The sequence below is a fragment of the Malaclemys terrapin genome, chromosome 3 (assembly GCF_027887155.1).
Source record: "Malaclemys terrapin pileata isolate rMalTer1 chromosome 3, rMalTer1.hap1, whole genome shotgun sequence".
Classification (NCBI taxonomy): Eukaryota; Metazoa; Chordata; order Testudines; family Emydidae; genus Malaclemys; species Malaclemys terrapin.
The window spans coordinates 118,619,011-118,635,256 of record NC_071507.1 but is presented as its reverse complement, the minus strand read 5'-3'; the positions used below and the strand labels follow the sequence as shown (position 1 = coordinate 118,635,256).

Genomic DNA, 16,246 nt, shown 5'->3' with positions numbered 1-16,246 from the left:
AATTTTAGGTTCAAACGTCTATGCATTTCAAGGCACATACTTGTTACTTAAAGCATGCAATTTGAGATCTACCATCTGCTATCTGGGATTTTAGGATTCGATTTTTTTTTATCTCCTGCTGCTATTAAGTCACGTTATATAGTCTGTTAAGAACAATGTTTCATTTGTAGTAGGTGGGCGCAGCAAAGAACTCTCTTTCAACCATGCTAATAGCTTGCACAATTGGTTGAAAGGTTTCAAGCAGTTACAAAATTTAAACTTCAAAAGGAATAGCATGAATACTTAGTAAGAAAAAAAATTGCTCCCTATAGGATTATGATGTATCATGGCCTGGTACACTTACTTTTTAAAAAGCCTCTTTATTCATGTAGTCTGTTTAGATAGTTAATAAGAGGTTGAAGTGCTTCATCCTACCTTAGCTTCATAAAATACCTTGGGTTTAAGACATTTCAATACATAATTTTATTATTTCTGTATTGTAGTAGTACCCACAAGCACAAATTAAGATTGAGGCTCCACTGTGATACCACTGTACACACGCGCACACACAATACCTGACCTGAAGATCTTACCATAAAGTATTCTGTTACCATCCTTGAAGATAATGACCAAGCAGCAATTGCACAGATTTGAGACAGTTAATAATGATAAGACTAACAATTTAGCTGTTCTTCCAAATCTGCTCATTAATCTTATGTGAGTCAAGGCAAAGGGGTAGATAGATTATGCACACCTATAGCTGATATAACATTTGCCATCAGTCTGGTAAGAACATAGTTCAGTATTTAGCAATAACCATTGACATTGTGAACCTATTAGGTTCCAAAACTTATTTCTCTTAAAGGAAGGTAAAACCCATGATGATTGATCATTAAAAGAAAATAGGGAGCATTTTCTCTTATCTTCTGACATTGTTTAGTAAGGATGCAGGTGCCCTAACTAGTAAGAATTTCTATTGTTTCAGGGCATTTGTGAGATTGTCTTCATTTTTAAACACAAACACTTTTGATCAAATTTCCACCTAGGGCAGAAAGTGCATCGAATGAATAAACTGATCCAAATTTGTGAATATTTCCTCAGTGTACACACAACAACAACAAAAACCCTTCAGGTTTTCAAATGCACAACAGACAATTAGGTGCCCCATTTGAACTGAAAGACTGTCAGAGTTCAATGCCTAACTGCATTTTGTGCCTTTAAACAAACTAAATAATTGGATCTACCACCATCATAGCTACAATATAGTGACAGCAGAACTATTCCGCCTAGCTAATCATCCCAGATTGCATCATCCAGAGACTGGACCCAAGCACTGAGTGCTCTGAAAGGCTCCTATCCTAACTTGCAGAAAAGATCAACTGTATTTAGGAGAAACTCACTGAGGCCTTACACTTGAAGACGGACTGGATGGCACTAATCACCCCGCTGCCCTGACAGAATTTGGCCCCATCACATACTACTATCCATTACGAATAGTGGAACACCATATGCAAAACAAATTCATGTACGGTGAAAGTCAGAGAAGAGAAATTATGTCCACTACTAACAGCTTCTCAAAATCTCCTTCAGAGAAGTAACTTTTCCTTTCTTCCTGAACAATACAATAGACTGCCTGATCATCCAGACACAAACATGTGACACAGGTCACCCCTCCAACCTCACACTCTTAGGCAAAATCATTCAGAACCCAAACTCCAACATCACATAGCACTTGCCAACATCGTGGATTCTTCACAACTGATTTTCAAGACCAAGGCACAGTGCAGAGACATCCCTAGTGGCACTAAACAATATGGCAATGGATAGAGGCTCTCTCTGTGCTCATACTACCTGACCTCTCTGAAACTTTCATTACAGCTAACCTGATACAGGCAGTCCTCGACTTCATGATGTTCGACTTACGACGTTTCTGAATTGACACCCTGATTCGACTTACGACACTTGGTCGCGCAATGGAGTGGATTGCGGTTCCGAGTTACAACATTTCGACTTACGACGCAATTTTCAGGAACCAGTTGTGTCGTAAGTCTGAGGACTGCCTGTACATGACATAGTTTGAGTAGACAATGCAGCACTACAATGTCAGGACCAAAAGAGTGATAAGGGAATGAGCTACTCTTCCCACCACTACCGCTCATCTGTGGAGTCCCAGAGGGATTTATTCTACATCCCCTCCCTTCTCAATATCCACATGGGACCTTTGTCAAAAATAAACTGATGACACCTTGCTGTGCATTTCCTTTCCCAGATGAAGCAAATCTCCATTACAAGGATGTCATATCCCGGATAGAGATTATTGTATTAAGAGGAGTTGTCTTAGAAGACAAGGTAGCATCACTGATGTAAAATGCCTTCTTTCACCTTCCTGTTTGCTAGGAAGCTTTGTCCCTCTCTCCTAAGTAAGGATATAGTCACAGTGAGCCATACATTTGTCATCTCCGAACTGAATTTCTGCAACTCATTGTATCTGGGTCTGAAGGTGGCAGGAAGGTAGAGGCCCCAAATCATATGTAATATGGTTACTCACACCCCCATTGTGACAGGCTGTTGTGATCCAACCTAGTCCACTTCCCATTGATAATTCAAGACCTTAATCCTGATCTTCAAGGTCATCAATAGATCAAGACCAGCTACATTAGCTACCACATCTGCATTCATGACCCACTCAGACAACACTCTTCTCTAGAACAACACACCTCAAAATCCCATAAAGCATGACGACAGGTTTCAGAGTAGCAAATAAATTTGTTAGTCTCTAAGGTGCCACAAGTACTCCTGTTCTTTTTGCATAAAGCCTGAGAGAGTCTGGGGACCTATCATTCTGACACATGGGGCAACAGCTGTTGAACGAGTTTCCAGAAGAAGTCAGACCAATTCTATGACAATGCTTTCCTACAACCACCAGATTAAAGGTGGAAGAAGAGACCACAAACAAACAAAATGCATGGATATCCAAAACAAAGCATCCTCTCCCAGAGAGTGGAAAAGAGCTGAAGACTGACTGCTCCAGTAGCAAGCTCACCATTTTCTCGGGCAGCTCTTGAATACTACAACAATAGGTGGTAACCATATAGAAAACCCTTTAGCTACCTATGTAACTGCCCTGCAGTATTTCTCAATCCTACAATGAACAGTCAGCAATTGATACATTTTTATTGAGACTCACATTTTTGATATTGTGACCAACTACTTTTTAATACAGGATTCACAGATTAGGTCTTTCTACCTTGGGAAAAAAACTGCAAATTAGAAATTATTTTTTCATACAAAACAGGAACTGGATAATCTAAAACATGTAAAATAATTAACAAGGAAAGCAACATGATTTAACAACTCTCAAAACGTTACCATTCTGAGCATCTGTTTGAGTGGCTGCATAAAAAAATAGTTCATAAAGTCAATGTTTTAGGGAGAAAAGTATAAATAGTCTAAAAACAATGAACTTAAAAAAAGAAAACACTGTGGCCAAAAGAAGTACCCATTCCAAGCCCTCAGCCAGTCAAACTGAAGGTCTCAATGACATGCTTGACTTCACATCATTGTTAGCCCACTAAATATCTTAATAGATATGCTGCCAGAAAAACACAGATGAGGCCCCTTCTCCAAGGAGCCACTTAGCAAACATCTTTCCTTATTTTGCTTAGCCCGCTGTAGAATTCACCATTAATCAAGAGAAAGCAAAAGGTGCATGCCCCTCTTTCTGATTCAGGAAGCACTCTTCCAATACTTTCTCTTTGCCTTCTGGAAAGCATCTGCATTGTATTTAAATTAATAGAATCCCCATTTTACCCCCCTTTCTCTCTAATACCCAGGGTTTACCCAAGGCAAAGAGGGCAAGTTTTTTTGAGGAGATCCATTTTTAAAATACTGGCTGCACATTGCTTAATTATCATATCATATATTATGGTTAAGGAAAGTACCAATTTCAATTTTATACTCCCTCAGTTTAACCGTACACATCTCTCAGACATGTCCTTTAGGAACAGCATTTTTAATGCTTGATTTTATTACAAAGGTGATTTTTTTCCTGACAAGTTCCAGCAAAATCAGTTGAGCTATTTGAACAAAAAATTCCAAAAGTAAAATGAAGTTTTACCTCATACATTCCATTTGGAAGTTACACTTGGACAGCTCAATAAATGTGTGGGGTTTTTTTAATTAAATTGCTTTTAGGATAATATTTTTCTAAGTAAATTGCTTCTAAGATCCAAAGAAAGTTTGAAGGAACTTCATTCAGTAATTCTATTATTTAGCAGTGTTACAAGAGTCTTATTCTCAATTACACTAAGGAGCCTTTACACCACACTGGCAGTGTAAAGGGATTTTGAAGTGAATGTAGATGTAATTTGCACAGCCAGCCAGATGTGAGCCTGATTATCTCTTATGGTAATGGGGCTTATCATAAGAGTTTAAAGTTGGAAAAGTGATGTAACTGCAGTGGAATTTGGGGGGCATGGGGTTTCCTTTCTTTTTAAAAGCCCCACTGATGTAGAGCCAAAGGCAATTTTAGGATTTTGGAGACCCCCCCTGCAAGGAATGAGCTGGAAACCCACAGAGAGCTCCATCGCTACACACTAGGACAGCTTGTTGTGTTGCATCACAAGTGTGGTTTCCCCATTTATGCTAAAGTGACTCCCGGCTCCAGCCATCCTTGGTGATCATGTGTTCAGTACCCTTTGGGAAGCCATCTCGTGGAGCAGGAAATGAAAGTGAGAGCTCTGGAAGATCAAGGCAAAGCAGAGGTACAAGAACTTGGCTGGCTTAGGGAGATCATTACTAAGGCTAAGATTTTGTCACAGATATTTTTAGTAAAAGTCACAGAAAAAAATTCACAGAAGCCCGGGACCTGTCCCTGACTTTTACTAAAAACATCCATTGCAAAATGGGGAGCCTGGGCAGCTGCAGGCGGGCTGGGAGCTCCAGGGGCCCCCTCCACTGGCAGCTCTGAGCTTCAGGGGTTCCCCCTGCCACCCGCGGAGGCCGGGAGCTGTGGGGGGTCTGCCTGGCAGGGACCCTGCAGCTCCCAGCTGGTGCTGGCTGAAGTCACAGAGGTCTTTGGAAGTCATGGATTCTGTCACCTCCGTGACTAAATTGCAGCCTTAATCATTACTGCCGAAGGTGGGTGCAATAATGTAAGAATTATTGCAAGGTTTTTAGTCCAGGTCACTATCCGTGAGACACCAATCCCCTGAGGAAACATGAATGAGCCCAAAGTACAGCTTGTTCTGTTCTTAATATTGATGGATGTATTCAAGGTTATCCTGAGCATGAACATGCTTGTGGCTCCTCTGCAGACAGGCTTGCAAACATTTTGATTTTAAAGTCAGAAGTAATAGTATTTAATGACAAATCCTCTGTATATAGGTTGTATACACATGATGGACAGGGCTAAGGGACTAGGAAAAGATATTCTTTTGTTCTTCCCATTTAAACACAGTGCTGTTTCCCAGTCATAGAAACGGAAGAAGAGCAACACTATCCGAGAAACACATTTCTATTAAATGCACTAGTTGAAATCCTTTGTCCTTTACTCCTAGGGTTACCATATTTTAAGTGTCCAAAAAGAGGACACTCCACGGGCCCCGGCCCTGCCCCAACTCCTCCCCTGCCCTCTGCACCAGCCCCGCCCCTTCCCGGCCCCGCCCCAACTCCGGCCCCGCCCCTGCTTCCCGCGAACATTTGATACGCGGGAAGCCTGAAGCAGCAGGCAAGCTGGGGCGGGGGGGCGCAGCCCAGTCTGGCCCCCACGGCCGAGCGGCTCCCTTCGGCGGCCAGCCGGCCCAGGCCAAGAGGCTCTGGCCCCAGCGTCTCCCGCCCAGCTTGGCTCGGGCCATGGGGCACCAGCCCCGCCCTGCCAGCCCCCGCCCCAACCCCCGGCCGAGCACCGCTGGCCCCCGACCCCAGCCCTGCACCGCTGGCCCCGCACCGCCACCTCCAGGCCCTGGCCCCGGGCCGAGCACCGCCACCCCCCAGCTGAGCACCGCCAGCCCCTGACCCCAGCCCTGCACCGCCGGCCCCGCACCGCTGGCTCCAGCCCGCAGCCCCGGGCCGAGCACCGCCACCCCCCGGCCGAGCACTGCCGGCCCCCGACCCCGGCCCTGCACTGCCGGACCCGCACCGCTGGCTCCAGCCCCCAGCCCTGCACCGCCGGCCCCCGCCCCAACCCCCAGCCGAGCACCGCCGGCCCCCAACCCCAGCCCTGCACCGCCGGCTCCAGCACATAGCCCCGGGCCGAGAACCGCCCGGCCCAGCACCACCGGCCCCCGGCCGAGCACTGCCGGCCCCGGCCCCTGGGCCGAGCACTGCCGGCCCCGGCCCCCGGCTCCGCACCGCCGGCCGAGCACCGCCGGCCCCAGCAGCTCCAGCCCCCAGCCAAGCACCGCCGGTCCCTCCCTCCCTATTTTCCCGGACGTGTCCGGCTTTTTGGGATTTCCCCCCGGACGAGGATTAGAGGCCCAAAAAGTCGGACATGTCCGGGAAAATCCAGACTTATGGTAACCCTATTTACTCCTGAGGTATATACAGATTCCTGCATATATTGATTGTACAGCACTTTGTTCAAACTGAGTAATTTGCAAGGGTGGGAGAAGGACCTGAGGCTTTGTACTGTCCCTCAGGAAGAGTTCTTAACAACCCCTGGCATTTGGTACATCTCTGGCATACTAAGGTGAAAAAAACTTGGTCTTCAGATGTTTCTTTATGGGCCAGAGTCGAGATAAGGCTTCAGCAGCACAAGGCAGTGCCTTACAGCAGGGAACTGACTCTCAACCTGCCATCCACCCAAAACATGGAGAGGAAGAGAAAAAGGAGTCTCTGTTAAGCAGAAAGAGAATGATCCTTCTGCATGTAACAGCCACACAGTGTGTACTCCTTCTGGAAGAATCGAAAAAGCCAGAAAAAGAAAAAATATAGGCCCAAACAATTTTCTGCAGGGGAAAAAACAACAACAACCAAAAACCAACAACAGTAGGATCCTTTGGGGGAGGCTCCATGAGGATCCCGACAGAGATCCTACCACACCATCCCACTAGAGGGGCCGGGGTAAAGCAAGTTTGTCCCCACCACAGGAGAAATGGCTACAGGGCTGATGTATTCCCAGTCTAGGGACTATATTAATACAATCAAGAGTAGCTTATATCACTGCTCACACATAAAACCCCTCTCTGCTTAGATGCAGAATCCCAGATAAAGTGTAATAAAAATTAAGAGCACACCCTACTTGGCCAGCCTGGAACATCAGATACCTGCACTTGTAGATCCAATTCCTGCAGTAAGCACAGATCGTGGTGTAATCTTTACCGCATATTTGAGAAACTGAGATTTCCCTGTGCCAGGATCTCCAACCAACAGAAGATGTGATTCACCTTTGGAAAAAATAAATACCCAGAGCTTGAGATTACCTGAGTGGCATACTGACTACTACATTTATAAAGACAGACAAGACAGAGAAGTTTTTAACTAAAATAATAAATGTAATTCTTCATATAAAATTTACCTCTTAACATATGATACAATAAATAATTCAGGTGTAATGTCATATCTAACATCACTCAGACGTGATAAAATTGTATAATTCAAAAGTAGTACCTAATCATATTGCAGCGTTCAAACTCAATTCCCATCATAAAAGATTCTTTAAAATAATCACATAGCCAGCCTTATAGGGTCATCCAGTTACTAATTTTCATATTTTAATAGATTTGTTTTGCAGATGCCAGCTATGGTAAATTTTTCACTCCTACCTTGAGTAATGAAGGGAATCGGAACCACTGCTTAGTTATGATCCCAATATTTAACTACACCTCTACCTCGATATAACGCTGTCCTCTGGAGCCAAAAAATCTTACCGCATTATAGGTGAAACCGTGTTATATCGAATTTGCTTTGATCCGCCGGAGTGCGCAGCCCCGCCGCCCCCGGAGCACTGCTTTACCGCGTTATATCCAAATTCGTGTTATATCGGGTTGTGTTATATCGGGGTAGAAGTGTACTTTAATTATTGTACAAATAAAGTCAGCCTTTTTTCTTATTAGATAATAATTGAAAATATTTTGTTATAAGTCGAATAATCATGAAGTTTAGTAATTTCCAAATACAAAGCAATTACAAAAGTAAATATTTTGGTTATTAAGTACCTCATCAAAGAGTTCTAAAATGATTTAAATATCTTATATAAACAAAATGACTTCACTTTAAGGATCTATATGACTTGATTTGGCTGCTATAGCATTTTTTAAAAACATATATTCCATACTTGTATATACACACATTATTTTAGACTACATAGTCTATGACCTACATACCACCTGGCACATTTGCCATCTAATAACAACAGAAGGAGACTCAGCAGGCAAATAGCTTACAGTAACAGTTTTAAGAGAAACATGCTGACAATCACAGATGGAAAAATCTGGCATTAGGAAGTGGAGTGAATCTTATTTTTTTCCCTTCAATGCAGGATAGAGATTCACACTATGGAAATATTAATATTCCACTCTGACGCCAAATACCATTAGGGATGTGCTACTACAAAATCATTTTAAAATGTCATTTATAAAACTACTTTTTATCTGAGCCTCTGTTTTACCTAAAACAATTGCTTTTAATACTTTATTCAATGGGGCATTGAAAACTGGTTTCTATCACTCAAGTTATTTTGGAAAAATGAAATAAAAAGGAAAACTAAAAATAGGAAATCCAAATGCTGATTAAACAACATTCTCACTCAGAACGATGATGTTTCTGCAGCTTTATTTGCTCTAATATTCATTTTGAATGTTTGTATGTATGGAGGGAAGAAATGTACTATTAGAAACAAGAATACTAACCTCTCACTCGAGTTCCTGCAGCATCAGCCCTTTGCACACCCCCAGCAAGCACCATGGCTACAGCCAACTTCACCAGATACAATCCAAAAACCTGGGGACACAAGCTAGCCAAAATTTCATTCCTCCCTAGAAAAGAAGTGAAAAGCAGCATTAAGTACTGTTTTAAAGTCAAATCTGATGTAAGTTAACACACTCTCCTCAGGCAAACCCCCAAAGCAGCTGTTAGACCCATCCTTCACTTGAAAGACTAAACGCCATCAGAACAGATCTTCAGTTGATGTAAATCAATATAAGGACCTTGCTATGCCAGTTTAAGGTGGAAGGCACTCGGATACTTGGGTGCTGGGCACCAGTACGAAGCCCTGATACTGAATACTTTAGTTCACAGATGAAACCACAGAGGCCAAGTTCTTATAGCCCCTCATTTTATCCTCTTGAATGCTAGTACATTGTGTGCAGATAGGAACCAGAGAGCTAGATACACAGCTGGTGTAATTTGGCATAGCTCCACTGACTTAAAAAAACCCCAGTGTTTAATGCCAAGATATACTGTACTGTACATGATGCAGAAAATTGGCTCATCTCTCTCCTCTATTTTTATTTTACTGAATCTCCCTATCTCCTCACCCTTTTCTATGCAGTCTCTCCCTCACCATCCATATAATGTCTCAAGAACTGAAATGTTCCAATCTGTTCAGCTGATTTTGCTGGCAGTGAAGAGAGATGTAATATAATTAATTCTGCCCTCTGAAGCACTGACACTAGCAGCACATCAGAGATCAGGATTCTGGGACTATATATTACCCTTCACTGTTAGCACACAGAGCTGAGCAACCAACCTTAAAAAAAAGGAAGTGCTGTGAATCCCTAAAATGGATGTTTTATACTTGGAAGTAAGTGTGTGAAGACATGGTGCGTTAGATTAATGGATTTACCATTACAAAGGTAGAAGGTAAGCATATTAAGGCTAGGGGTGGGGCCTTCTTTGGGTAAGATGTGATGTGCTATACCTATGGGTTGTGCAGCATGGTTAAGATGCAGGGCATGATTCACCACTGCATTACTCCAATTTTATGCCAGCATTACCCCAATGTAAATCCAAAGTACAGTAACTCCTCACTTAACGTTGTAGTTACGTTCCTGAAAAATGCTACTTTAAGCGAAACGATGTTAAGCGAATCCAATTTCCCCATAAGAATTAATGTAAATGAGGGGGTTAGGTTCCAGGGAATTTTTTTTTCACCAGACAAAAGACTATATATATATATATATATACACACACATATATATACACACACATACACACACACAAAGTTTTAAACAAACAATTTAATATTTAATACTGGTACACAGCGATGATGATTGTGAAGCTTGGTTGAGGTGGAGGAGTCAGAGGGTGGGATATTTCCCTTACTGCTAAATGATGAACTAGCAATTGGCTGAGCCCTCAAGGGTTAACTCTCTCTCTACACAAGGCAGCAGGAATGGAGGGAGATATGTGCATTTCCCTTAAATACACTGCCTTGTTAATTAGATCAGCTTGCTGATAGGCAGCTGCTGCAAGCTCCCTCCATCCTGAGTCCTGGTCCGTCACCACTGCTCTATGGAAGACGGGGTAAGCGGGGTGCAGGAGCAGGGGGGCACCCTGACATTATCCCCCCTCTTCCTTCCCTCCCCCCGCACAGCAAGCAGGAGTCTCGGGGAGCAGCTCCAAGGCAGAGGGCAGGAGCAGCACATGGCAGTGGGGGGAGGGACACAGCTGAACTGCAGGCAGCTGCTGCACAGGGTACTTAGGGGAGCGAGGAGCTGATAGGGGGCTGCCAATCCACCCTGGTTCCAAGCCCCCACCAGCTAGCTGCAATGGGCTGCTCTTCCTGCAAGCAATAGACAAAGCAGGCAGCTGCCAAACAATGTTAGAAGGGAGCATTACACAACTTTAAACAAGCATGTTCCCTAACTGATCAGCAACATAACAATGAAACAATATTAACCGGGATGACTTTAAGTGAGGAGTTACTGTAACACAATGGCAAACCAGGCTCTCTGTGTAAACAAAGAATATATAAAACATCTGGTAGCTGGTTAGAGTTTATACAATACAGATCATCAGTTAGGGTTACCATATTGAACAAATAAAAAAAGAGGACCCTCCACGGGGCTCTGGCCCCGCCCATTTCCCAGCCCCAGCCCCGCCCCAACTCCGCCCCTTCCCCACCCCAACTCCGCCCCCTCCTCCCTCCCACTCCCAGCCACGCAAAAAGGGCTGCCCGAGTGCTACCGGCTTCATGGTTTGCCGGGCAGCCCCCAGACCCTGCGCCCCCGGCCAGCGCTTCCCCAGTGGAGCTGGAGCCCGGGAGGGGAAGCGCCCAGCCGGGGGCGCAGGGTCTGGAGGCTGCCCGGCAAACCGTGAAGCCGGTAGCGCTTGGGCTTCGGGCAGCCCCCTTGCCTCCGGACCCTGCGCCCCCGGCCGGGCACTTCCCCTCCCGGGCTCCGGCGGCGCAGGGTCCGGAGGTATGGGGGCTGCCCAAAGCCCGTAGCGCTCGGCTCTTAAACAGAGCCGAAGAATCAAGGGAGGAGCAGAGCCGCCGCGGCCAGAGGCTCTGCTCCTCCCCTCACTCTTCGGCTCTGTTTAATAGCTGAGATGCCCGAGTGCTACCGGCTTCGGGCAGCCCCTGTGCCTCCGGACCCTGCGCCGCCGGAGCCCGGGAGGGGAAGTGCCCGGCCGGCGGCTGGGGTCCAGAGGCATGGGGGCTGCCTGAAGCCCATAGCGCTCGGGCACCTCGGCTCTTAAACAGAGCCGAAGAGTTGGGGAGGAGCAGAGCAGCTGCGGGAGGGGAAGTGCCCGGCCGGCATTTTCCCGGACATGTTCGGCTTTTTGGCAATTCCCCCCGGACGGGGGTTTGATTGCCAAAAAGCCGGACATGTCCGGGAAAAAACGGATGTATGGTAACCCTACATCAGTTAACCATAGCTGCTCAAATTTAAAACAAAAATGAACAACCAAAAACCACTCCACAATACTAGGGAGAAAAAAATAACATTTTATGAAAGAGTTTGCATTCCTGTGAGGTAATGTGTGTGTGGCCATGAAGAAGACAGCACACGATTGCCTAATGTGTTTGCCACCTGGTGTGCTTATTTATTTGACTATGAAATTTTCCCTCAAAGACTAGTTATATCTTGCTTCTCTTATGAAGATGCCAGCAGGACAGACCTTGTATAAAGAACTGTAGTTTAAGTATTAAAGCTGTTTTTAATACGTAAAAGTGTTATAGAAACAGATTGGTTTTAACATTACACAGGTGTATGACTTGTTATAAATACATAAATAAATCTTGATTCACAGAAGTATTAGGTACAGAGACACAGAGCCATATTTTTAAGCTATTAGCATAGTCAACAGAGCAATGCTGACTAAACCAGATCTGACCCAAATGATTGCTTCACAGTGCTGCGACTGACCTATTGTGTTTTTTTTCTTGTTGCACATAACAGCATTGTGTTTTTTCTAATACTCTTACCATTTCTGACTCAGGCTCACTTCCTGTTAAGTGCTATATAAAACATTTTGGCAACTACAGTTGCATAAGGCTCAAAAGAAAAATCATGAAAGTACAGTTTTGGTGTGGATTCTAAGTGTGTCCTATTTTTTAAGTTAGTTTCAAGTAAGAATTTTATATTCCTTTGTTGGAAATTTTGTGTAGCAAGAAATTATTCCGTAAACTGCCATGACAGGACAAACAAGCACACAAACAAATGCTATACACAGTTTTAAAATGAAGTTCTTGGAGGTTTGTCCTGTTTGCCTGAGATAAGCTCTGACAGACTGAGACATGGCCTGAGCAGCACAACATCCCTGAAGTGAATGGGATCTGAAGGTGCACTACAACTGGGCCAATAGCTTCCAAGGAGGAGTGTGGGATAAAGGAATGAAGGAAAAACGTTGTCAATAATATAATTTTCAGTGTTGTCTCCAGCAAAAATCCTAGCGTCGTTCCTGTTTTCACTGTCATCTACAAACCTGCTACGGGATCACGCTTATGTTTTTCCCAGAAGTCTTCAAATTCCTTCTGAACCTCCTCATCAACTATAACCCCTGTCAGTTGTTCATTGTTCACTTGAATGTAATTGGCTTTCAAAACAATCTCTAGGTCACAGCGCACATCCTGGTGGAAGGGTTTCCATCTCTGCATTACCACTCCATACACTGTGATGTCATCACCTGTGAGTAAGTACAAAATTAGTCACCGTAACATCCTGCTCAGTATATGCAGATACATAAATTAACAGCTAAATTAAACATAATAGGGCTGTTTAGGCCTTTGTAGAGCAGATATTGCTAGAAAAAAGAATTTACTCTAATTACTGCATCTCTAAAATAGGCAACATCATGTAGCCTTTTTTATATCTATGAATAAAAGCTGGGACTAATATTTTGTAATTTTTTTTTAAATTGTGAATCCAAAACAAACAAAAGAAATGAATATAACCTGTCTTAAGAGTTATAAAGCAAAACTATCAGGTTCAAAAACTTACTTTAAAAATTCCTTAACTATTTAACAAGCAACAGAGACATCTAAAAAGTATATTATTTACTTTTACTATTAATGCTCTTTATTTACTTGTTTTATCTCTATTGCTTCAGTCAATGAAAATAAGACTACATAGAGTCTAAGGTTTGTTTATAGTCAATTTCACTTTCAGGTTTCATGCATTTATAAAAATGCTGCAATATTTCATAGAAACTTTTCACTGGGGCTTATTACACCTAAAACTGGACCATCTGATAGTTTTACTAAATAATTCCATATCTATTTTTTTTGTATTCTTGTCATGCCTTTTGATTTGCATATACAATTAGTCAAAAACCTCTATTGTTGTAAATACTAAAACTTCCACTTGCTCTTTTGTTTTGATACAGATATCTAAATCACAAGTGGAACTCTGTGCATTATGCGATTTGTTTTGTTCAGAAGTTGCCATAACTCTATACAACACTTTGCTGTTTCTGTAGGTTGAATGCATTGGACACATCAGGGGCTCCATGCATTCCCTCCATTCCCCCACATAAGCTCCAGGTGTGCCACCCTCCCACATCCCTTTCTATTTCAGGGACTTCCTCCAACCCCCTACTCCATGCCAGCAGCAATGTGTGTGCATTCCTTTTCCCATACCCTTGTCCTCCATGCCACATTGTGTGCCTCCCCTCCATACCAGGGTCCTCCATTCTTCCCCCCGCCAGCGTTTCTGTGTGCCTCCCATTTCCTATCCACCACATGCCAAGGGACTCGTGTGTTCCTCATGTCCCTCTCCCCCCATACAATTGTGCCCTATTCCCTATATCCTAGGGAGTCTGTGTTTTGTCCTCATTCCAGGGTTCCCCATTCTCCCACACCAGGGGCTCTGTGCGCTCTCCCTTTCCCCACATCATTCTTATTTGCTGCTATATTGGATCAGTCTTGGCCAATTACATAGAAGCTGCTATATTGGATTATAACATCTAGTCTTGTTTCCTTTCTACAACAGCGGCCAGTGCCGCTTACATAAACCTTGACCTCTGTATCATTTTGAGAGTGGGTGATCAGTAGTGAACACAGTATTGCTGGGGAGGGGGTACTATCCATTTATAAAATGGACTTATAATATTCTGAATATTATTTTCTATCTCATTCTTCGTACATTCTAATGGTTTGTTTGCTTTTTTGACAGTCACTGCACACTAAGCTGATGTTTCTACCTGCAATCCGTCTTCAACAGGAAGCTATGATACATGGTTTCCCAAACCACCAAAGGGACACTAAACAGTTAGTACTGTCACCAGTCTCAAGGTCTTTGGGGCTGTACCAGTTTGGTAATGGGGATTCAGTATCCTGACATTCACAGGTCTCAAAATAACTTCTGGAGCCCATGAAATATTGCATAGCAATGTTTTTCTGTCAAAATGTTATGATGTCACATAAGGGGATGGTCTTTTCTGCAACAGAATTAATTTGCCATGTTAACACACTGAGTTAGCACAATAACAAAGTGACACATAAGCGTTTCAGTTCAGACAAGCCCTTAAAACTGACAGCATTATTGGAGATGCCTTCTTTCAAATGAAATATAAACTTGAAAACACCCAAGGTACAAAGGTGTGTAACTGAAACTATATATAACTTTACATGGGAACACTCCATTGCCCTCACCTGACTTGCAACTGTCCACTAAGTCATCTTCCAGGACAACCACCATAGAACGAGGGATGCTTCCGACAGATAGCCTTTGAACCTAGTAGACAGCAAGAAAAAGAGTATGCATTCATTACAAGCAGGTGCCATCCAACAACCACATGCTGTTGCTCTGGTTTACAAACTGGCCAAACCATGCCAGTCTGGTTTGCAACAGAACCATTATTCTGCACACTAAAGACCTATCTTTCTTTCCCTGCAAAGGAGTAGTAGCTCTTCTTAATTTCTCTCACAGAACTCATACAATGAGCATGCAGCTGCTCTCATTAAGTCAGGGGAATCTTGACACTGACATCAAGGGAAACAGAACTGGACCTTAAATTATCTCTAGGGGCCGTATTCTGGGAGATGTTGAGCAACTTCAATGTCTTGTTGGATAAAGCTTTACAAAAATAAGGTAACTGTAAAAAAATGAACTTTGTTATTAATTGTGAATTACTTTAAGCATGATTTCAATAAACAAAGTTTACTGTAGGTACTGATGCCTGCTTAAAAATTAAACAGTTCCTCTTAACTGTACATATTCGAAGATGCCACTGCACTACATGTATTTAATCAAGATTTGACAGGGATGGAAAGAAGCTTACACTTAAATCCCAAAGACTAAACCAACAGCAGGGGAAAAACAAATCAAACACAACCAGGAGAATACATATTGACACGTACATCAGTAATTGTTGTATTTCTTTTCCTCCAAGGCAAAGTCTATGCAATCTTGTCACAGGCGATTTCCATCTAAAGCACTTTTTTTCTAGTTACTAACAAAAACCTGCCGTAATTGTTAAATTGTACTCTGCAGACATGATAGTAATCTGAAGTACCTTCTTCTTTTGTAGCAAATGCTCATCCATATTAGAATTTTAGGTTAATTTATTCTCTAGTGCCTAGAAACTGTTTCTGCATTTTTGTCTATTACTTGATTTCTACAGGCAACTCACATTTCTGTCTGTATTGGTGGCAGATACATTAGTTACTGGCAGCACTGAACAGGACAGATCGTATACAGAGTCAAATTAATCCATGACATAACTCCATTAATGTTAATAGGTTCATACTACTGATGAAACTGTCCCATAGATCAGATATTTCCGACACAGTAAAAGAAAAAATTGAAGTTCTAATAAAAACTAAAAATCTGGAATAAGCATAAAGAAAATATGCAACATAGGGAACATGCTATCAGAAATA

General features: G+C 43.0%; 1 protein-coding gene across 1 annotated transcript in view; it reads right to left on the bottom strand.

The window, feature by feature from the left end:
• MCM9 (minichromosome maintenance 9 homologous recombination repair factor) overlaps positions 1-16,246 on the bottom strand; it is a 78,644-nt gene that overhangs the window by 42,227 nt on the left and 20,171 nt on the right. Inside the window, exons 4-7 of the mRNA XM_054022646.1 lie at positions 15,017-15,098; positions 12,850-13,050; positions 8,829-8,954; positions 7,245-7,364 (exon numbers count right to left, since the gene is read on the bottom strand). Coding sequence (XP_053878621.1) covers positions 7,245-7,364; positions 8,829-8,954; positions 12,850-13,050; positions 15,017-15,098 — 529 coding nt within the window. The remainder of the gene's footprint in view (positions 1-7,244; positions 7,365-8,828; positions 8,955-12,849; positions 13,051-15,016; positions 15,099-16,246) is intronic.